Here is a 25,169-nt window from a genome sequence, read left to right as displayed (position 1 = left end):
CTGATTCATTGTAATGCTGACTGAGGCCAGTTATAGGGAGCCCTTGTCAAAGCAGCATACGAACTTGCCAGAACTTTAAGATCTGCGGGGGAAGGCTTTCTCTTGGTCCCTTGTCGGTGGCTTCTCCCACACTCTGGAACTTCCTTGCATGGGAGGCTAGGCTGGCAACCTCCCTGCTTTCCTTTTGACAACAGGCAAGGACATTTTGTTGATTCAGAGTTTTATCTAGATCCATTTCAAACGGGCTTTAGGGTGGGATTTGAAGTTGAGACTGCCAACTTCAGCTGATGACCTTTGTCTAGGCATCAACAGGGGTAGCGTGACCCTGTTGGTGTTACTGGACCTCTCAGTGGCTTTCGGCACAATAGATCATGAGATCCTCTTGAATCGCTTGAGAGGATTAGTAATCAGAGGCATTGCACTCCAGTGGTTCCGTTCCTTCCTCTTGGGTAGATTTCAGAGAGTGGTGCTCAGGGACAGTTGCTTTACAAGAATAGAGCTTAAGTGCGGCATCCCACAAGGCACCATCCTATCCCCACTGCTTTTCAATATATATATGAAGCCGCTAGGAGAAATCATCCAGAGAGATGGGGCAGGGTGTTATCAGTACGCTGATGACACCCAGATATATTTCTCCATGTATAATCCACCTTGTACACTCAGGTATTCCGGGAGAAATTTCCTACAACCAATAAAAACTAGGTTATCTACAACTGCCCAGAGGACCCTCTCAGCTATTGCTCCCAGATTATGGAATGGCCTGCTGGACGAGATCTGTCATATAACCACTTTAAACAGCTTTAAAAAGACGAATCTTTTCCGGCAGGCCTTTCCTGAATAGACGTCCACCCAACAAAAAGGAAAAAGCAATGTACTGATCCTGTTTTCTCTTTTGTTCGCTTATTGTTGTTTGTCTGTTTATTTATTTACTGTTTTAAATTGTCATTTATTTTAATATGTTTTATATTGCAAATTGTTTAATTCTATTTTAATGGGAGGAAAGGGTGGGGATATATAATATGTATACTTTTAATGTTGTAAGCTGCCCCAGTTGCCTGAGTGCAAAGGGGCAGGATATAAATACATTTTATTATTATTTATTATTGTTGTTGTTGTTAAATATTGTACTGAGTGGGATCATACCACACCACCTCACACAAGAAAAGAATGTTCTGGGAATCAAAAAAAATTTTTTTTTAATTTATTTCGAGGATTTATATCCCGCCCACAATGGGATTCAATTGCTTTCCTCAACACCTTTTCCTTTTCCCATCACCTCTCTCTTTCACCCCTGCCCCCAAGAGCAATTTTGCAAAACAGTGGAGAGAGTCAGAAACAGGGTCTTTCCGTCTTTCTGGCATAGGCATGTGTGCATGTATGAACACAGAGAGTGCTGCAGATTCAACTAAAATGTGCACTAGAGAAGGAAAGGGAATGAAAAGGAGAAAGTTGTCAGACTGAAAAGTATAGGGTCTCTCTCTCTCTACACACACAAACACACACACATGACAACACTGTGGTGTTAGGGTCAAAAATACTCAAGAAAGGAGTGAGGAAAGCTTGAAATGTCTTGGAATTACCAGTACAACATTTGGAACTAGGAAACAAGAGCTGTAATCACAGGTGTAAAAACCATGATTTCCCTGATACATTTGACCCGTCTGAATGAGCTCTCAATCTACTTCATGAAATCTATGCACCAGTGGCACTATGATGTAGTGTCACTCCGAGGGGGCTTATGGCAGAAAAGGTAGTTGCCAAAGAGCTTTAATGAGGAAAAGAGGGGGAATGATATTGCTCATATTGCCATACAGCCCTCCCCTCCCCCACACACTTTCAAAAACTTCACCTTTTTCACCCCCTTTCCCTAGATTTCAAGCTAAAAATTTGCAGAGTGAAACTTTTATTCCAGTCTTAGTCCCATGTACTCCATGACTCTCAATGACCTCAGTCACAGCATTCAGTACTTCCATAAGTCAGCTGCCTCATATGAATATGACTGAAAACTATTAATACTGATTTTCATGGATAAAATGTATGAGAAAGCAGTGGGGGGGGGGGGCAAAGGGATAAGATGTATAAAAGCAATAAATAATAAAGGAGCATTCTGCTAAGACCCAATCCTGCACCATCTACACCCCATGCCAGATTGGCTGAATGCTGGACAATGTTCTCATTTTCTCATTAAAATAAAATGTTTGTATAACTGCACTGCAAACAGCTTGACTGACATATTTAATTTGGAATAAAACAGTGGTAATGTTCACTGAGGGGATGACTTAGTTCTGAAAAATGCTACTTGCAAATTAGAATATCAACAATATTTATGGCTAGAGCTGCACTGTACTGTGACTCTTTCTGAAAAAGGTGTTCAAGTATTTGCATGTCATGCACCAGTGAGACAGCTATAATTAGTTATTTTTGTTAACCATTAGTGTAATTACTGTAGCAGATCACTATGCAACTGTTCCACAGACAAGTTAAACCTGCTCCTGGGCAGGTTTAATTTATATATCTGAGACATTGCCAAGAACTCTAAGTGTCTTTTAATTATTTTCAAGCATAGTCCTTAGTTCTGTCTTTGGAAAGCTACTGTATTTTTAATGTATCTTACTTATGGAGTAATCTGGGGAGGGAGTAGTCTATGATGAAGGAACTACAGCTTCCGACACCCTACCGGCATTTGCTTCATCCAAGGTGTAAAGGGGGTGATGTTTTATTTTTCATTTAATTTTCCTTTCCCGATTCATTTAAAATTACCCCTCCTTTGAAAGTCACTGGAAAAGAAAATAGCTACAACACTTTCAGGCTGGTATACTATCCCATCATCTACTTGGCTATTTGTTAGGGAACAAGGAGGCCTCCCACAGTCTGCCCTGACACATACTCTTGAAGTCCTTCTCTGGCAAAACATTGCAAGTAGTACACTCAGGCTGACACATTTTCCCAGGTGTGGGATTCTCTCGTGATATGTATGCTACTTCATGGTGGGCCTCCTCACCTTTCATAGAACAGTGCTGATACTGTGTCCAATAATACACCCAACTGGCCTTTGGCATACTTTGAAATGGTGGTTTATATATTAAAGAGAATCAGATATGAAAATGATTTCATAATGGTCCTCATTACTATCATTTTTGTTTCCGGACATCTATGAAATTTATGAATTTGTCATGATTTAACAGACAATTTGTAGACACGCACACCAATGTATATATATCAAACATATGAAGTTAACATTCCATGCAACAGATAAAGCTTATTGTTGTTGTGTACCTTCAAGTTGTTTCCAACTTGTGGCGATTCTAAGGTGACCATATCATGGGTTTTTCTTGGCAAGTTTCTTCAGAGGGGGTTTGCCATTGCTATCCTCTGAGGCTAAGACAGTGTGACTTGCCCTAGGTCACCCAATGGGTTTCCATGGCTGAACCAGGATTCGAATCCTGGTCTCCCAGGGTCCTAGTCCAACACTCTAACCCAGGGGTAGGCAACCTGCGGCCCGCGGGCCGGATGCGGCCCGGGGAGGCCTTGGGACCGGCCCCAGCCCGATCCTGCCGCCGATTGCCGCCGGGGCCTTCGGCCTTTTTTTTAAAAATCAGCAATTTTTTTCGCGTGCCCTCCATTTTTTTTTATTAAAAAAAGTGTCCCCCACTTGAAAATTTTGTCCTACATTTGTCCCGGTTTATTTATTTATTTTAATTTTTTAATTATTTATTTTTTGGCTTCAGCCCCCCAGTTGTCTGAGGGACAGCAACCTGGCCCCCGGCTCAAAAAGGTTGCCTACCCCTGCTCTAACCACTTCACCATGCTGGCTCTATAGATAAAGCTTATGCTATAATAAATGTGTTTAAGATGCTACAAGATTGCATCTTGGCAACTTAGATCCTATTCTGGAAGAGACATGGGGTATAAATCCAGTGAATACATTAAATAAAGAAGATTATTTATTTTGCTGCAACAGACTAATTCAGTAGCTATTGCTCCAAAAATCCTAGCGAAAAATAAAACCAGAGCTTGCCTTCTTTCTCTCTCTGGTTTTGAAATTTAAATTATCAATTTTATGTTGTGATTTGGAACAGATAATGACAGCTGCACTTTTTCAAAATCTTTTTTTGAGTGCAGAATACAAATAAATAAGAGATGTTAAGAAATTTCATTTAGGTCACATTTAAGAGCCAATTGATCTGATTTGTCCATTCTGGACAAATATGCAGGTCAGAAAGTACCTATGCTTTGGATTTTGCACTTCCTGTATTTTGGAATGCAATGTATGTAATGTACCAGAAAGTATATTAAAATGCATATTTGGGGATAAAATATATTTAGAAAGATGGTATTTAAGAGAAACTATATCTAGAAGTATGTTTTGACAAAAAAATGTTTCTCAAATACCTTTATATTTTTTGTGCGTAGAGAGGATGTGTCAAATTTATGAACTGACATTTACAAAACTGATATGGACCAAAGAAAGACTGATCTGTTCATTATTTGTTTAGCATTAGAAGTCTCATGAAAGGCAGAAATCTAGCTGATCACACATTTGTCATTGGGGAAAACTATGGTGCGAAACAGACCGCCCCTTTGCGCTCCATCCTCTTCAGAGAGTGGCATTTTGATGATCTGAAGCTGCTCGGAAGATGGCTTCCAGCTACCTGGCTGCTTACACATGGGCCAGTTTCCAGGCGCTCCGGCAGTGCAGCGTTTACACACCACACACCACCAGAGCAACATAAAGCTCGCTTCCATCCGTAGCAGGGCAGGAAAAGCCATCTTTCTGCTGGCACAAAAAGGAGCGGATCTCTGCCGCTCCTTTTTCAGCCAGCAAAAAGGTAGATTGGGGCCATGGAGTGAGGTTGTCATGGTCCCAATCCATCTTCGGAAGGGGCAGCTTGAAGCCATCCCTTTGGGGTGGTCTGTTTCACCCCTGTCTTTATTGCATTTCTACATATTGGTGAATGTTTTGAAGCATAAGGACTTGCCAACAAGAGTCATGCAGTAGTCTAATTGTAGCTCTAGTGTCATATCAGTGTAGCAGTGGCCTCAAGCAGATGGACCCGATAAAGCGGGCTGCAGCCACTCCACCGCCATTCGTGCCAAAGCTGTGGTGACCGCACACGCCCAGCAGTGATTCAGTCTGCCACCATGGTTTTCAATCCAGCCGGCAAAAGGAGTGTTTTTTCCCCTGCTCCTTTTGCTGCCAGGTTTGGGCCACCTTAGGTGGCCCCTGTGCAACTTCCACATGGTTTGGGGGCATACACTGTCTAAATACCATGGCCTCAAATGCGGCCTGATGGCAGACATTTTGGCCCATCTGTTTTGGACCAATAATAATAATAATAATAATAAGTATTTCCCGCCTCTCCCTGCGGATCGAGGTGGGATTACAGTAAAGAATAAAAACCACAGTACAATACAAAATACAATATTATCTAAAAATGCAGTCAGTAAAAAACAACAGCAATATTACAACCAATCACTAAAAAGGCCAAATCATCGTCAATTTTCCATGCTATCAAGTCAGAGTGGGAATGTTCCATAAAATCACCTATAAAAGGTCAGGTGGATAGGGCCTCCGGAAGAGATCCGTCTTAAGTGCCTTTTTAAAGGCTTCTAAGGTGGTAATGAGACAGATCTCTTCCAGTACAGTGGAACCTCGGGATACGAAATACCCGGGTTACGAATTTTTCGGGACCCGAAAAAAACCCATAGGAAATTATTGATCCGGGTTACGAAAGTTTTTTCGGGTCCCGAAAAAACTTTTGGTGCTTTTCGGCGCGATTTTACACCAAATCGCGGCTTTTCCCCATTAGCGGCTATGGGGATTCGGCTTGCGAAAGCCGTTCGGGTTACGAAAGCGGCCGCGGAACGAATTAATTTCGTAACCCGAGGCTCCACTGTAAATTGTTCCATAAATTAGGAGCCGTGGCTGTAAGCACTTTATGGGAAGTTGTAGTTAGTCTAGTTTTCATATGTTCCAATAGTTTCTTCCCTGATGTTCTGAGAATGCAGGGCAGATTGTGTAGAGAGAGGCATTCCCTCAAGTAACTCGGGCCCAAGCCACATAGGGCTTTAAAGGTAATAACCAACACTTCATATTGCACCCAGGAGCTGATCGGCAGCCAATGAAGAGATCTTAATATCGGAGCAATATGGTTAAATCTTGATGTTTCTGTAACCAATCTAACTGCAGCATTTTGGATGAATTGAAGCTCCCGAACTTGGTACAAAGGTAGCCCCTTGTAGAGCGTGTTACAGGAATCAAGATGAGAGATTACCAGTGTGTGTACTACTGCTTCAAGGTCCCTCTTGGTCAGGTAGGGATGCAGTTGGCGTATCAACCGAAGTTGGTACCAAGCACTCCTGGCCATCGCCTCCACCTGAGATGACAGCTGTAGAGATGAGTCCAGGAGTACTCCCAAACTGCGAACTTCGTCCTTTAGGGGAAGTGTGAACCCGTGTTTCCATTGTCCTTTGTGCACAATATCAGGACACTTTAGAAAATGTTTAACCTGATATTGGTGCTTTATATGTATTGCCAGCAAGCCATCAATTTAAGATAATGACAAAACATATTAGGGAAGAAGATAAAGTGAAGTAAAAGAAAGGGGGTATTATTAAATAATGTATGTACTGTAATGCAGCACATGCATAAGTACCAATCAAAATTGCAATAGGTGTAAAGGCATACTAGCTAGAACAAAGTTTTACTAATTCCAGGGTCTACAGATGGACAAGAGTCTCACAAGAGCCCACTTGGTTTATTTTGTGGTTTTCATTGCTTTCCTTTGGCATGAGTAGGAAGACACACAAATAAAGATGTGTGGCTCCCCCATCACCTTACATTTAACATCTTACAATCCATTAGCCAATCTATAATTTACTTCATACATGAAATTTGATTGAAGTATATAATGGTGTGCATGAATCTGTGAACCTGCATTTTCACTCATGGTCTGCCCTTGTTACTGCTGAAATGATTACTCCAAAGATTATACACACAGAATATCCATTGCAGAAATGAAATATTTTACTTCTTATTTTGAAAATAATTCTGGAGGTGAGCATGACTTTTTGAAGAGTTATTAAACTAAAATGTCTTGCAGTAAATAACCAAGGTGCTACCAATCTAGAGAGGTCTTCCTGAAAGCAAGATTTGGTTTCCATTCCTTGCAGTGAGACTGAAGCCTGATTCTCACGAATAATAAAAAAAAATGATAACACTGTGGCTGGACTGTCACACTTCACTCTGCAGTGGGCATCATGGGATTTTTCTGCTCTTGTTTGAGGAAAAATGAATTCCTATGCATAAATTTCCATGGCAGGGAAAATGCTAAACTCAACCCTTTTCTGGTTAACATATAGATTTCTATGTGCAAGGAATGTTTTTATACTCAAGAAAATAGAATCCTGTAAGCTCCCACATGCATTCTAAAGTGGTATAGCCAGAACACACATGGAATGAAACTTTTCAAACTGTAGGTATACGTTTTCATGTTTTAATGTTTCTTCATTGAATTCTTGACATTATGGAAGATTTAAATATGTTACACACCCATCTTAAATCTGATAAAAGAAGTACTCATGACATGTTATTCCTGAGTGTTTGAATCAGTAACAAGATAATTATGTAAATATTTGTGTTCAGTGAATGACAGATTGCATGTCTTGAATAACTATGAAGCAACTACATCCTTTCCCCTGCTCAAACCACCCTGTCTTCTTACTTTAAAATCCTTGCATAAGAAAATGTGCACTTGCACATATAAATTCAAGTATGTTTGAATTTAACTTAATGTTGAATTTTAATTAAATTTCTATTTAGCTATGTGCAATTTAAAGATAAAAACTTGAAGAGTATAAAGCAGCATGTCAGAAGTAAAGGAGTATAGCAGAAATCAATTAGGGGTCGATTTATTGAAAGATCTGCTAGAAAGAGGATCATTTCCTGTTTCTGTGCTGCTTTGCTATGTTCTCTTCTAGGCTCATAATGTAAAGTATTATTGCAGTATTACAATAGTTAAAATATAAATCCCTGTATTGGTAGAATTTATACCTCTGACTTAAAATAATTAAGCATTAGTTTTGAGTTCTAATGTTCATATTTTCAACGGTTTATGTGATTTGAAAGATTTACCCTTCAAATAAATGGCAGAATTATACTCCCAATTTACTAATTATCCTTGGTAAGTAATATAAACAACCTGGAAATACTGTTCCAGATGGTGGAATAAGTTATCAGTGTTCAGTTTGTAATAACGGAATCCTAATGAACTCTTCGCAAAAGTAATGAAAAATGCAGTGTTGATATTAGCAAATATCTGAATCCTGAACAAAAACTACCAAGCAAGCTAAATTTGATAGCTTAAATTAAGATACCTGGTTTTATCTGAATGTAACCATATGAATTATAAAGATTATAGCTCTGGAATATTCTTGGGGTTATGGTTTTAGAAAGGTGCAAAATATAATTTAAAAAAAAATATGTTTCAAGACCTTACTTACTCAAAAAAAGGGGTAAGAACAGCATCATATAAAACAGGGAGATCCCAATCACCAGTACATTTGCAATCTAAATAAATATTAGCAATAAGTAATGATGGTTTTATTATCTTGATGCATTTTTATAATAGTAACCTAAAAAAACTGCCTTATACTAAGTCAGAGTCAAGGTGGTGAAGTGGTTTGAGGGCCAGACTGAGTGTGGGATATCAGGATTCTTATCCCCATTGAGTCATGAAATTTACTGGGTGACCTGGGGCCCAGTCACTCTCTCTTCAACCTGATCTACCTCACAGGGTTGTTGTCAGAATGCAGTGAAGAGGACGGGGGAAATGCTCCATTCTGAACTCATTAGAGGAAAGTTATGATACCAATGTAGCTAATGGTAAACAAACAAATTAATAAATCATTGGCTTATCAAACTTAGGATAGCACAGCTCTCCAGATTTTCAGAGATCTTTTCCAGACCTTTCTACAAATGCCAAGGATTGAACACAGGATCATTTGTATACAAAATGTGAGTTCTATGACAGCTCACTACTAGCATCATGATGCTGTTTTTGTTGTTTAGTATATATTCTTCTAAGATGTTGAGGAAACCCTATGTAAATACACTTGTTGTTGTGTGCCTTCAAGTCATTCTTGACATATGGTGGCCCTAAAGCAACCCTATCAAAGGTTTTTTTTGGCAAGATTTATTCAAAGGGCTTGCCTTTGCCTTCCTTGAGATTCAGAGAATGTGACTTGTCCAAGGTCACCCAATGGGTTTCCATAGCCGAGTGGTGATTTGAACCCTGTCCTCTAGAGCTGTAGACCAATGTTCTGACCATTACACCACACTGGATCTCAAAAGAACATTATAGAAATTCAGTAACTGTAAATCAGTCAATAACGTACTAAGTCTGTGGTCTTGAGCCTGAAATTTTAAATGGACATATTTAAATCAAGGGACCAATGGCTAAGAAATAAAGGGAAGGATACTCAAAATATTCAATGAAGGGCTCAAGCCAGGCAAACCCAGAAAGCCCAACCCTAGACAATGGTTCTTTCACACTTTTCTCCCAAAACTTTTGGGTCTAACACAGTGATGGCAAACCTTTTAAAGACTGAGTGCCCAAACTGCAAACCAAAACCAACTTATTTACTGTATTGCAAAGTGCCGCACCTCCCCAGACTTTCTAGTAATGAACTCTGACAAACTCTGATGGCACATATGACCACAAGGAGGGCTCTGAGTGCCAACTCTGGCATGTGTGCCATAGGTTTGCCAGCACTGGTCTAACACATTCACTATGCATGATGATGGGAAATGATCTGATGGAATTAATCACCAATATCAAGAGAAAGTCAGGAAAAGTGACCAAATACCAGTTTCTGTGCTGTCAGAAGTGCAAGAAGTATGGCAACAAGACTTAATTCATTAACAGTGCAGTCCTGTGGTGCCTGGAAGAGGATCACATAGTTCATAGTATTTGTTAAGTCTTCCTCGATATGGATCTCAGATACTTCATGACCTGAAAGCTCTGAGGCTAATTCTTTACCCGTGTCAGAACACCAATGTTAGAAATAGGAGAAAGGAGGTATATCACGGGAAGCATGCTGTGAGAATCACAGGATCTACAGCTCTCCTGGTCCGAAGACATGTCTCCAGACCAAAAGTTGATCTTTACTAATTTGGAGTCACAGATCAATTCTTTCTGACTGTAACCAATAAGAAAGTATTGGTTGGTGCATTGGTTGGTTGGTTGGTCCAAAGGGAAGAGAAAAAGGGAATTGCTGTTTGTCACTTTCTTCTGTTCTTCCAGGTCTTCACTGATAGTGATTTGGATGAATTGAAGAGTCTGATCTTAGAGCTTTCCCCAGCAGATTGTGTACATGTTGGTTTAGAATTAAACCCAGCTGAATTCAACCAGTCTTACTCCTTATATAAATAAACATGGGATTGCATCCTAAAGCATTAATTGGAGATTAAATTTTGATCACAATCTGTAATGGCCCAAACTAGCCCCTTCTACATGCCTAATGGAGTGTGGAGTTGTTTCTCAAGTAATGTTTTGTAACACCCTCCCCCCAGTTATGTCTCCCTTGATGGTCTGATGCCAATTGTAGGGCTACTGTTAAACATGCCTCAATGCATCAGTGCCTTTCTGCATCTCACAAGGGCTCATTTTCTCTGGTCCTTGGGGTGCTACTCTTGAGACTTCAAGGTATTTCAGGCTGATTGGGAAACTAATCTCATAATGAAGGAACCTTAACCTTCAGTATCATGCCCCTACACATTATTCTGCAGGTTAGAGCAGCTATGTGATGGAGATATTGGCATTTTCTTGTTAATGGTGTTGTTGGTAACTGAGCAAAAGGTGAACATTAAGAAAAACTTTTCAGTGTTGAAATCAGGTCAGTTTTCTTGCCTTATAAAGTTAAAATCAAAATGTCGTATTTCACACATATCATAAACATACATTTATAATTTGTTGCCTATTTTTTCAATATTATTTTGCATATTCAGTTTATGTTTAATCTTTCACTGAACAGAATGTATCTTAGAAGCAAGCTCTGCTTTCTTTTGTTAAATGAGCCGTCTATTCTGGTACATTGCCACTTGCGCCAACTGATTTTTTTTCTTTGTTTATGCATAAACTTTCTTATAACAAGTTCTAGCAATTAATTAGCTACTTTATTAACAACTTACACCTAATTTTATTAGCCTAACAAGTCCATATCAAAGAACTCAAGTAACAGATCTAGACCACAGCTCCTAATTGGCATGTAGTTTAAAGTTGCTATTAAAACTATAAAACTGATTTACTACATAGAGAACAAATCCAAAATACCTAAGGAAAGGAATTTGTTCTATATTGTTTCCTTTGCGACACTGTTAAACAAGTCACTAGCAGTAAATAATAATATAAAAAACTTTCCTCTTGTTCATTTATTTTAAACACTTTTTAGCCCCACTCTGTGAAAAATGGCTGTTAGAACAACTTTCAGAAAATAAATAAGAGTGCCCTCACTATATAGTTTAAAACAGGGGTGAGATTCCCTCCAGATGTTATTGGAGTACAACTCCCATCAGCCTTAGCCAGTGTAGTAGCTAGTAAGGAATGCTGGGAGTTACAATTCAACAACATCTCGAGGGCCTCATGATTCCCACCTCTGATCTAAGAGGAAAGAGATAAAAGAACACAAAATGAAAAATCAAATTACGGGTCTATGTTAGGAGACAATGGAATAGCAGCCAAACCACCCATCAACCCACAAAAAAGAACTTTCACTGGGCAAAGGGCATGGGCATGGCATGCCTTGCTGCTCCACAATGTCATTATATCAGTCTTAACATGTCTTCCACCATTCTTAACAGACTACTCCATGTAAGCACAGAACATTCTTAGCAGTCAAGAGAATTCAGAGGCAATGAGGGATTTTGCTAATCTTTCAAACAAATGAACAAGTAGAATTAGGGTCCAAAATCAGTATCTATACTTCTGCTTTGCATGCAGGATCTGAAAGTTATTTTGCATTCGCCTGTCTTGGTGGAGTATGATGCTGAAACATACAAGAAATTCACCTTAAAGGAGTGTTTTTCAATTGCTCTGTGGGTGCCTTCCTCCCCCGTTGCACAGATAATTCTAAAATCATTTTTGGCATTTTCTCTTTTTCTATGCAGTAGTTTGGACTGGATTCAAAAGACTGCTTTTGAGTGTAGATGTGCATACCTCCCATCCCTTCCACCAACCATTTTTGGTTCACAAGCATGACTTGCTGCCTTGGCTCTTCCTATTATAATCCATTGGCTCCACCTATTACCTACCTACCACCTGTCTTACACAGTGTGCTAAAAAAGGATTTAAAAAGCATTATTGACCACCACTGCTGCCTGAACATTTAGTATGCACAGATCACAAGAGAATTTCCAAGCTGTACACTTGGTTCTACAAAGAGAAGTACAGTTGCAAACATTGACTTGAATATTCCACAGGCTCCATGGAAAAAGTATGTGGGAAAGAGAAGGAAAATTGAGTACCAGTAATGGTGTTTGGAGCTCCCTCCCTGCATCCCCAATCACATTCAATATCCATGGCTACTCCTTGCATATAGTTATTGTAGTCAACAGAACACCTACAAAGGGCTTACAATAATAGCTAAAGTCAACATCCTTTTCCACATTTTATTTTACACATCTACATTGTACACCATCTGCTCTTCATCTCATAGCTTTCTGTCTTTACCTCCCTGTAACTCCTGATCATTTATTTTGGGCATTTGCACACCTCTACATCACTAACGTGAAAGTTATCCATTTAGTAATTCAGTTTATGTAATTCAGTTTATGTAATTAAAAGTGAGAATTTGATTCATCTTTCTTGTTTTCCATTTTAGAAGACTTCATATTTTGATTATTTCACTGTGTGATGTCGTACTTTATGCAGCACTAGTGCAGGATGTGAAAGTTGTAAACTTCCCAAAAGCTATTTGCAAAGAAAAATATGCTGCAGTTCTTACTGAAGTGTAATGCTGTTGAAGAGTGTTTGCTGCTCTGCTAACTTGGTAACAATCTTTTCTCTCTAATAAAATAAGTTACCTTAGACAAAGATGCCATATGTGCCAGAACTACTTTTATTTGGACTACAGAAGAGGTCATTCAAAAGAGGTGTGAACTTCTTTTTGGAACAGCCCATTGTACTTTTATTACATCACAGGAAATTATCTCTTAGCTCTTGGAAATGACAATGTTTGAAAGAGTGTTTAAGAAATGTGCACCATCCCCCCCTACAAAATTAATGTACCTTTATTTTAAATAAATGGTAGCATTTACACTGCAAAATTAATGCAGTTTGACACATACTGGAGCTTATCCCATGAATAAATGAGCCGGCTTACCTCTTATGGCTTCAATTCAGGATCTGGGATGTCCCCAGATGTTATCATACCTAAATTGCCACCTATCTGCCCAGAATGCTGCTGCCCAGATGCATCATAGATCAAAGCCTCGCTCACCCAGCACTTTTTTGAAGTTAGGGGGAGAGAGGGAGAAAGAGAATCCATGTGCTAGAACACATCCTTTAACATCCTTGTATGGCTTTTGACTTATTATAAACTATTTTTGCAGGTTCCAGATTCAAAGAGGAAAAACTGATCCATCAAATTACAAGAGCCTGAGGCACTGTTTTAAGACCATATTCCAGACAGAAGGGTAAGAATATATGTAATAATTATATTTTCATGTTTTCATTTGAAGACCGCTTTTAAACAATTTGTGTGTTCATTTCATGTTTGTACCTTACTTTTCCTTCTGAAAAGAAGCCCCCCAAAAGGACAAAGCTATCAAAATTGCAATCAGTATAAATGTAATGAAAGTATTAAAATAAAATATATAAAAACAAATTAAAAATTAGTACTGGTCCAAATCTGCAGTAATAAATGAAGTGGTTAATGCAGTTTGACACATACTGTTTGTTTGATTCTTGAAACTACTTTAATTGCTTTTATGGCCCACCAAGACTTCCCAGATGATGCTATATTTAATTTTTTAAAATATTATTTTATTTTATTCTTCCTTTTCACTATACCCAGTCTGTTGTTGCTGCTGCTGCTGCTGTTGTTGTTGTTGTGTGCTTTTACATCATTTACAACTTATGGCGACTTTAAGGTGAACATCTCAAGAAGTTTACTTGGCATGTTTTTTCAGAGGGGGGTTGCCATTGCCATCCTCTGAAACTGAGAGAGTTGCCCAGATTCCCCCAATGGCTTTCCATGATGGAGGGATCTGAACCCTGGTCTCCAAAGTCATAATCCAATGCTCAAACAACTACATCATTCATGTCTACATTGACACAAGTATAACTACCATGTGATTAAAATGGCTAATGTCATTTTTGAAAATACATTTATGAAATAAAGAGACAAGAAAAGTTAATATTCTTGTAACTCAAATACTTGAGTGTGTAGAATAAAAAATATGGAACTGTTTTCAGTGGTTAGTGAACACAGATCAGTGAAGCCCATTTTTTACTTACTCCCCTAACTCATGGACACCTCTCTACCATCACTCATTCTGTCTGAGAGGGACACCCAGTCCTCAGGAATATTTTTTTAGGAGACTGGGGGATCAAGCAGGTAGCAGGGTGAACCGAGCAAATGTTTCTGCCACGGGAAAGAGCCCATTGAATAAAGCCCAGCATTATTGTTTGGTGACTAATTATGTCAACTTGAAAGGTGATGGAAAAACCATGGTAGGTTCTTCATATCAATTAGAGTATTTCTTAACCAACCAAGATACTTCTGGTGCATAAATGTTTAGCAAGTGTTTTATGTGATTGGGGTTGAAGTGTTTAGAATATTTCCTAATTAACTATGAAAGGGACCTTATTTTATTAACTGTTATTGAATGACGAGTTTTATGCAGTGCAGGTGCACAAGGCAATGCTGACACAATGAGAAAGCTCATGGATGCAAAAAGCATAAAACCTTCTTTTGGAATTTTATTACATGGAAGATAATGATAAAACTTTGTTTCACTTAGGTTACATTTTCCTTAACACACTGATGTATAGCCTGAAGAATAATAAAAGTAAACAAACCCTCTAAGGAAATGTTCCCTGCAAGCTCACTATCTTGTTTGCTTCAGACTTGTAGCTACTGCTTCCCGACCACTCTCACCTCTTTCTTACCAGGACATTATTTGAAAAGGCTAGAAAAAGCAGTATCCTGTCATAAGTTTCTAAGCCAGAGTTTGGAAGAGTTACTGTTTGGGAGGATAGTTATTAGAGTCTCCCAGTTGCTATGATCACTGGCAATACTGGCTGGGAAATTCTGGGAGTTGTAGATCAAAAGGTAGCTTTGGTAAGCTTTGGTAAAATAGTTTGGCAATGCACTCTGGAGGCACAGCATTTATACTCTGCACGCCTATGGCTATGACGGGGCAGGGAAAGCCACCTTTTCCCTGGCCAAAAAAGGGGTGGATCTTTGCTGCTTCTTTCTTGGCCAGCTTCAAGGCAGATTAGGGCCATGGTGTGTATTTGCCACAGCCCCAGTCCATCTTTAGAAGGGGCAGCTTCAAGTTGCTTTTTCTGCTCTTCTGTTTCACCAGTTAGTCTCAAAGGTGCTACAAGAGCCCTTTGTATACTTATATTTTCCAGACTAACACAGCTATATTGCTGAATTCTACACACACAAAAGTTGGTGAAGAGGATAGAAGTGAGTATACATTTGAGTCTTGCAAGAAACCATAATGTCCCATTTCATTTGAACCTTCTCATAATGTCTATAGAGTGAACAGATAACAGGAAACCGATTAGGAATTTGAAAATATAGGGTGAACAGGGCAGATAGTTTCAGTTGCTTTTTCTAGCAACATGCATTAGTTTCCTACTAATACTGGGTGCTCTGGGTTGCTGGAAAAGCACCTGTATAAGTGTTCTATGGATGTCCCATTACATCAAATGGACTTCCAGCAAGTCTTAATCTATATGCATGCAGTATTAACCATACATTGGACCCTTGTTATATGCTGGGGTTTGGTTCCAAGATCCCTTGTGGGTAACAAAATCCATGGATGCTCAAGTCCCATTAAATATAATGACATAGCAAAATGGTGTCCCCTATAAAAAAATGGAAAATCAAGGTTCGATATTTGAAATTTATACTTTTTTTGAACATTTTCAAACCGTGGATGCTTGAATCCATGTATTAAAAAACCATCTATAAGAAAGGCCGACTGTATTATCTGCATGCCCACCTGGACTGAAAATTAATGTCATGCTAATAGACTGGTCATAAATAATAATAAATAAATAAAACTTTTATTTCTATCCCACTTTTGTAAAAACAATCAAAGCAACTTACAATGTTAAAAGAATACACCATATATACAAAATACCCCCTCCTTAAAAAGAATTAAACAGTTTAAGGTTAAAATTACATGAACAGTTAAACAATAACTGTGGGCAGGGTAATCAGATATATGTGGGGGGTCGCTACATGGCCGAGTAATTTATTCTGGGAAAGCCTGCTGGAAAAGATCCGTCTTACCAGCTTTCTTGAAGCTATCTAGATTGGTGTTTTGATGGATCTCATCCGGCAGGCCATTCCACAGACTGGGAGCGGTTGCAGAAAAAACCCTCTGGGAGGTCTGTACATTTGAACATAACAGTGTGTGAGATGAACTTTTGCATGGGTCAGTGCTTCACACAAATCAGGCCTGAATCAATTCTGTGTTGCAGCACTAGTTGTAACAGCTATGCATAAGATCGTTTCATAGCCCCAGTTATTTTCATGCATTTTCCCGTAGGCATAAAATATTGTTCTTCTTACCACTATGATTGTGTTGGTCTGAAAAAGTGACTTTAGGCACGTTATTTTTCATTTCAGTGATAACAGGCAGCCTCTTAAAACAATATAAAAATAAATAACTTACTAAATCTTAGTATGGTATAAGAGGACAATAACCTTTTGAAAAGCATCTGCTCCTAGACTTTTCTCTGTCAACACTAAAGATTAGCGAATGTAACACTTACTCTTTTAACACAGCAGACCCTGACTTTTCTAGTGAATACTTTCTTACTTGTTGTGAGCTTTTTGTGAGCAGTGTTGTTAGCCACTGCCAAACAATAAGTGAAACCTTTTGTACTGGTGTTGGGCTGAATGAGAACTGATTAGGAATCTGAGAATAAAACACTGGCAGACGGTAGTTTTGACAAGAAAAAAGCATGAAGAATTTTGTTTTCTTTTCTAAATCTCAGTATTTAGGGGAAGACTAGAGCACTTTCTGCTTTCTCAAGTGGTTGGTATCTGAATGTTGCTGTAAGAGAAATTATGATGTTTACAGTACAAGAAAAATGTTCCTCTTTGAACAATCCAAAATTAAGGCTGCAGGGTATTCACTGAAGGAAGCTGCTTTATACTGAGCCAGGCCACTATACTACTTGCTTAGTATTGTCAGCTCTGGGGCTGGAAAACTGTAGCACCAATTTTGGTCTCATAGGGAAGCACTTTGGCATTTTCAGCCAAAAACTAACCAATAATGTGATTTTGAATTGACCAGAAATCTCTTCCCTTTATTTCTCTCCCCCCCACCCACCCTACATTTGGTGTGTGTGTGTTTTAAAAACATAATACCAGACAGGCTATACCAGATGGGTGTTTTACAGGGAATTTTTCATCCAATTTTAAAAATGATTTTTAAAATAATTTTAAAAATAAATTGGAAAGGTAGAAACCGTTGGGAGACTGCATGCAGTCGATGGGCCACTCTTTTCCTAACACTGACTGGTTGCAGGCCTTCATAGCAGCAGACTAACATCTTTCTCAGCCTTACTGGAGTTGTCTAGGGTGAACCAGGTAAATTCTTCAAGCAAATCAGGTGTGCTGTGCCTTTCCAATACCTTCCAACATTACACAGATGAAAAGAGGGGCATATGTGGCCAAGCAACAGTAGAGTTGGCTCAAGATGGCAAAGGTTATTAATGAGGAAGAATACACAAGCTAGAAGAGGCTGTAACAGTTTGCTTTTGCCTGAGCCTGCTGAGAAGGACAAGATTCCACCCTTTCTCTCCTCTCCCCCCCTGCTGAGTTAATTGAATGCAAACGACTTTAGCACTTGAGTTTAGTTTGCCGCAACTGAAATGGTCTAAGGACAAAAGGGGAGGAAGAGAGAGAAACTGGGACATTTTAAAAGCATCTGAAAAAGTGGGATGACAGAGGATTAATTGAGACTGCTCTGCCAGACTGGGACAGTTGAAAGATACGCTTCCACACTTTACTAGTTTTAAATTACTTGACTTACTATGGCAAAACAACTTATTTTTTCCTATCCAATATAAAATCCAAATGGAATTTGAACTGAGAGAATTTGAAGGTTTATGAGAAGGAGCATCATTTCAATTCAACGGAGAATTCCCATCAAGGAGAAATGTATTTGGATAGCATGGCATTCCCCATACTACTGCTCTCAAGGTGTGTCAGACTAGAATTCTGATTGTATCCAGACATGGTCACTGTTCATGATAATAGTTCAGTAGTAATATGCATGACTGACTGGATGACCACTTATATTATTGAAGACACATTGGTTAGGGAGAACCAGCATGGTGTAGTGGTTTGAGCGTTGGACTGTGACTGGAAAATAAAGTTTGAATTCCCGGTTGGTCATGAAAACTCACTGTGTGAACTTGGGCAGATCAAAGTCTCGCAGTCTCAGAGGATGGCAATAGCAACTCCCCTCAGAAGAACCTCCCCCCCCCAAAAAAAAAAAAACACCCCAGTAATAGGTTTTCTTCAGGGTAGCCATAAGTCAGAAACTACCTGAGGGCAAACAACACCAGTCAGCACCTAGAATAGTTTAAGTTAGGAAGTGGGAAACTGCTGAAGTGCCAACGACAGATGATTGGATTCTAAAATTACTTGATATGTTTGTAATGGACAAGCTAACTAGTCTGAAAAAAAATCTAGGGGTAGCTGCGTTGGCCATATAGCAAATCCAATAACATCCAAATAATGATACCTTTAATGGGATAACCAAAATTCACAATTACCTTGTCTTTGACAATTTCCTTGACTTTGAAAATCTACCAGTGACTGCACAGACAAAGGAGGAGGTGCCAGCCTGCAAATAGCCCTCCCTACCATCTGAACTAAGTGTTAAGGAAAAAGCAACATGGGATATACAGTGAAAGAAATAAAACATGTATGTGAGAGTCAGGATGACTCAGCAAAAGCAATTAGAAGCCACACAGGTGTAAAAGGTAATGTAATTAGCAAGTCCTAAATGCCAAGGACAGAAATGCAAAGTGGATAATTGAACACACCTGAGAATTGTTAAGTAGACAAGGTGAAATGATGAAATCATTAATTGTGGGTTGAAACAAGAGAACCAATGAAAATGGATGTACACGCCCACTGGGTGGAAACTGACAAGAGTGGGTGGTGTTTTCCAAGGGCTATAATAATGGCTGTGATTCCCAATGTATTTTGTGGGTAGTATTGGAGTTGTGTTGGATAGTTTTGGAGCTGTATATAGTAGAATAAAGTAGATCTTTTATATAAGACTACTGAGTTGTCTGGTGTCTTGAGTCAAGAGACAAGAGCCAGCTGAATCCTGAAGAAGTGTGGAAGACAGTTTTGTGGAAGCAAGAGTGAGAAGGCTTGGAGAGTTTGTCAGGGTCTTCAGCCTATTCTCTGTAACTCTGCTGCTCTAGAGCAAAGCTTTAACCACTGACCAAAACTGGTCAGCGCCGGTGCATAACAAGGTGGTGAGTTCGAGCCAGAGGTGAAGAGCTACAACTCCCATCATCCCTGACACTAAGACCAGAAACAGAAAATGCAGGCCTATGACTAACATCTTCAATTTTATTTCTCCTGTTTACCTGATGAAGAAGCCAGTGTGACTTCAAAAGCTAACTACTCTGTTAATGATAAGACAATGAATCATAGAATAGAATCATAGAATCATAGAGTTGGAAGAGACCACAAGGGCCATCCAGTCCAACCCCCTGCCATGCAGGAAATCCAGATCAAAGCATCCCCGACAGATGGACCTCCAAGGAAGGAGACTCCACTACACTCTGAGGGAATGAAACAACCCAGAGATTATTAGGAATGTATTATGCCTCTAAGGGAAGGAAATGGGGGAACCTAGCAACAATAAGCTTCAAAGAATGAACTTGATTATCAAATATTAAGGTTCCTATGTTTAACTGGAATAAGAATTGATTAGCAGAGCATTGGTTTTAAAGATTATTAGATTAACATTTAGAGCAGAATGGGAAGGGGTAGAAATATTGAATCTCAGAGGTAATACAAAAATTGCTTTTATTGTAGAAAAGGACTAAGAACATGAACTGATAAGCCATTTTTGATAGGAGCAGGAAATTCTTAGGATATGTTACACGAAGTTTGAGTATGTTATGTCTTTCCCCCCTCTTTTCTGTGAAGTTTTGATGTTTTGTATTTGTAGATTTATCATATTTATATTGAACACACACACACACACACACACACACACACTCACAAAAATTATGTGAATTCAGTGCTGAATACACTAAGGCACCAGGCTAGAGGAAACCTGAAGTATCTCACTGAAGTCTTTTAAAAAAACTGGTCAAAATGTGTGGTATTTCTTTCTGTCTCTGTCTTTCTTTTCTGAATGTATATTACTCTGAATGCAAATTAGATTGATTGTGTTCAAATATATTAAAAATAATCTTTAAAATTGGTCAAAATGCATTTGTTTAGAGGAGGTTTTTAAACTGATAATTTCTGGATTAAGAAACATCCCTATTGCAGAGTTGTTTAGATACATTCTGGAATTTGGCTTACACATTGTATTTTAGCACCATTGATGTGTATCCAAAGGGCTGCTTGCCTTTCATTTTTTAAAAGAAATAAATAACATAAAAGTTTTTACTTCTATGATTAGTCAACATGTCAAAAGTCATTGGGGGAAAAATCCACTGCTCCACATCAAAACTGTTGTGTGGACATGCCTTTGTTTACTTATGTTAGACATATACAAAAGAAGTATTTAAAAATACATCCAGTATTTTCCTCCTTGAGGTTTATACATATTTTAAAGGGGAACATGGCTATCTCTGCACAGATGTACAGTCCAAGACTGGCTTATTATGCATAAAATATTTTATTTGGCTATCTTTACCCAAATACGGAATGTAATAAGCAATCCTTTGCCATTTAAGAGAAGCATCAACATTTTTGTTTCTCGGAATTGTGCACTTATGCCAGGAAACTCTGACCACGGCAAACACATACAAGTGTCCTGACCAAACCCCACAGGATTTCCCTTTCCCACCCCCACTGACCGATAACTTTCTTCAACATTAGCCACCTTTTAACCAGCAAAGACTTTATGACATGTGAATGCTAATTAACCAGACACTTAACATGCAAAAACATTACCTAATTTTTCCATGTGGGTGTATGGGGGCATGAAAGGTCACAGATGTGGCATTCACAAGGTATATATTAAGCAGTCAATCACCTGTTTTGTAGGAGAAAAGAAACTGAGATGAAGCTGTTGTTAAAAAGAAAAGTGTTTCACTTGAGCAAACGTTCACAACTTGGGTTGAAATAACAGGAAAGGACCATTAAAATAGCGTTTGGGTCTTGGCAAACTGTCTGATAAATAGAACCATGGAACTAAAGGAAGCATGGTAGGGTGGCCAAAGCAAGAGAAATCTAGTAGAAGGTTCATTACTGTGGTACTCCCAGCAATAACCAGATGTGGGTGTCCTAGGATACATTCTGATAAAGACCTAGTAGTCATCAGCATTCCTGGGTGCTGGAAGGGAGAAGAGAATGGCCACTCAAACTCTCCTGGCTCCTCTCCTGGAACCAGTAAAACACAAGAATTTGTTTTGTTGCAAATACACAAACCAAGTAACCACTGTGTACGTAGACTCAGTTAATGCCAAATCATATTAAGAAGCCCAATGTCAGAACAAAACCCATAAGTTGTTGAGCTGGCTTCTCAGAATTGGCAGGGCAAGATGTAAGTTAAGATGTAAGTTAATTTGGAGTAAACCAAATCTGACGAGGAACAAATTGAGACTTGCAGAATGGAACCAAAGGGAAAGCAAAGACACAGGAAGTTTGATGATGCAGAAAAGAAGAGCAGCAGTGATTCCTGGGATGAAAGACATGGCCCTGGATAGAAAGAAGCTGACAGATGGTGAGATGCAGATGCCTGCAAGGCATGTGTGTTAATAGGAAAAGAAAATCTGCAAAGCTTAATGTTTTGGAAGCATTTCTTCACGCAGCACAAACCTGAACTGTCTAACTATAGGATAGTATGGTGGTTGCCAATTGAATGGTTTTAAAGGGGGATTAGACAAATTCATGGAGAATAAAGCTATCAATAGCTACTAGTCCTGATATATATATTGTCTCTTTTATCGTACATCTGAATACCAGTTACTGGGGGACAAAACTGGAGGGTGCTCTGACACTCATGTCATGCTTGTGAGCTTCCCGTAGGTGTCTGATTAGCTACCATAGGGAGAGAAGGCTAGACTTGATAGGACTTTGGTTGTATCCAGTGTCAGTTTAGATGAACAATCAGCTGGATATATGCTGAGATGTGACCACAGGAGATGACTTTCAGCTTCTTGGTCTGGTCATTCAATTAGGTCATGTAGGCATTAATTCTAATGCAATTTTTAAAAGAGAGAGTTGTGGGGTCCTTTCTAATGCCTCATGACAACCCCAATGCATTCAGGATTAACGTGAGAGTTGGCACTGTGGTTAAGGTTAGAGTTTGACATTTCCCACTGAAGGAGGCCAGTCTGGCGCATGTGTTCTTTCTTAAAGACTTCACACACACAAAAAGACATGGAACCTCCTCCCCCCATAAATAATAGAAGCTTGGACAATAAAGTATCCAAATGTCAATAAATTTCCTCAGAGATTTTGTTAGAGCTGTTTCTTGCTATTTTTTTTTTAAAAGCTGGCTAAAATTAAGGAAATTGTCTGAAACTGTGGCAGTCACAATTCCACAGATCGTCTACATTGTAGGTCTACTTCTGCATGGATTCTGACAACAGAAAATGGATAACTAAAATATCCTTTCGTGGGGCATGTGGGTTAATCTTTTTGCTTCCTGAAGTTGAGATTGGAGGTAAATGATTGTTTTACAAAAAATGTAAGCCCCCTTAAGACTTGAGAATCAGTAGGATTAATCACAGAATCCCTTAGGGTCAGAACAGAGTAAAGACAGGTCCCTTTGTTCATGATAGACATATGTGCATTATAGATATTTGAATTAGGTGTTTTTTTAAAAAATCTAGAGTAAAATAGGAGGCTGAAGGGACACTAGCTCTTGCAAGCCTCAACTAGCAGGGGGCAAGGGGAGCATAAAATCTGTAAAGCCAAATGTAAACTTACATAGTGAAAAAAATTGTTCAGAGCTCAGAAAATCAGGAGGTGGAGGTTCAGTTTTATCATCCAAAAAGGTAATTTTGCCAAACTTTAGTTTGGGCAATATTTTGTCAGCAGTTAAACCTATGTCTGAGGGTTTATAAAGGGCATGGAAGACTAGTTTGTGTTCCTGCGCTCAGGGCTGAATTACTTCTTACAAGCTCCTAATCCGTGATTCAGCCAAGTTTAGAATCTACTAATTTTGCAGGTTGTTCTGGGGGGTGGGGAGTGGGGGAAACAGATTTTTTGGGGGAAAACAGATGTTGTTTTGGCCAACCTGGATAGTACTTCTGGAGATAATGAATCAGGCAACCCTAATTGAACATTGGCTATTGTGAATTGCTGAAGCATTTTTTTTCATATTGCAAGTGGTATTATGCCATGTATATAATTGAAATGTATCTTGAAATATGTGGTCATCATGCCTGATCAGAAGCCAGAAATGTGCAGCTGTAGGGGTTTTTCCCCTTCTCCTCCACTAGCTGATAATATCATGTTGACAGTGCTTCCCATTTGACCCATCTCATAAAAGTGAAGCTATATGCATACATAAAATATAAACTATCTTTATTTTTCAGTTGGTAGAGATTTCAGTACTCATTTAGATTTTTCCCCCTCTTTGCAGTTAAAACAAAAGAACAAACAAAAGAGAATATAAGATTTATTTTATTCTGCTTAGATTTCCATAACACCCTTTCCAAAAGATACCACTATTCTGCTAGTGAATGTCAGAGCATGGAAATTTTACTTGTTAGACTACAACTCATAGCCTAAAACTCTAAAAACTAAAAAGACTTTTAGATTGGGTTTTTTAAAAAAGAGGGAGACTACCTTTTCCAAGCTCCAATGAATGTATTAAGTATGAGCTGTTCCAGTTGTTCAGTTCCTGTCTTCCATGGCCTTTGGCCATAACTGCTGAGGATGATGGAACTTAGACTCTGGCAACATTTGTGAATCTATTGGTTCTCTAAACAGCATTGTGAAATGTAGACAGTTTTATTTTTCACTACACTGTTTCTTGTCTCCCTTCCTGAAATCATCATTAAGACAGGGCAAATGGCACATTTGGTTAAATACAGCATGTGTTCCTAGATCTAATAAAATATAATACAGGAAGAAAATGTTCTGTGGCACACCCTCTCTCCCTCTCTTTAAACATAATTTTAATCATTTCATTTGCCTAATTTCATTAGCTATTGTTTCCAAAATAGTTGTAAATGCTGCCAGATTTCTGAAATGAGGCACCATTTTCCTTCCTTTAGCTAAGAAGCAGCTAAAAACCTATTGAAAGAGTAAATGAAGTCCGTACATGTTTAGAGGAAATATACTATTATTTTCACAATCTCTTGAGAGAAGAGAGGGAGACAATCACCTGCATCTGTTCAGAACTAAAGGTCAATAAGCACAATTAAGAAACTTGGGAGCGATATCAGACATACAAAGCCTGCTCTACTGGGTCAACAGTAACATGCAAGTCAGCTACAGCAAACAGATATGTTCATGCATCATCTTTCTCTGTTGTAAGATCTGTCACTGAAATTTTCTGCAGTACATACAGTATTCTTTGGGTCTCCCTTGGATATGTCTCATGCCATTTCACTGTACAGTCTTGTTGAGCAGTTGGAGTTACCTGATTGGCCTCTCCCTTGTAGTGTGAAATCTGAACCCTTGAGGACCACATTTCTTGCGCTTCTTTTTCCATGTTAAGTGGAGACATCTGGCTGTAAAATATACATATCTGT

At 38.9% G+C, this 25,169-nt stretch overlaps 1 protein-coding gene across 1 annotated transcript in view; it reads left to right on the top strand.

The window, feature by feature from the left end:
- SLC25A21 (solute carrier family 25 member 21) overlaps window positions 1–25,169 on the top strand; it is a 355,660-nt gene that overhangs the window by 242,836 nt on the left and 87,655 nt on the right. The window contains exon 3 of the mRNA XM_089523558.1: window positions 13,610–13,693. Within this exon, the coding sequence (XP_089379684.1) occupies window positions 13,610–13,693 (84 nt within the window). The remainder of the gene's footprint in view (window positions 1–13,609; window positions 13,694–25,169) is intronic.

The sequence above is a fragment of the Sceloporus occidentalis genome, unplaced genomic scaffold (assembly GCF_023333645.1).
Source record: "Sceloporus occidentalis isolate IW3139 unplaced genomic scaffold, rSceOcc1.0.p SCAF_4, whole genome shotgun sequence".
Taxonomy (NCBI): domain Eukaryota; kingdom Metazoa; phylum Chordata; class Lepidosauria; order Squamata; family Phrynosomatidae; genus Sceloporus; species Sceloporus occidentalis.
This window is presented reverse-complemented; position numbering and strand designations above follow the sequence as displayed.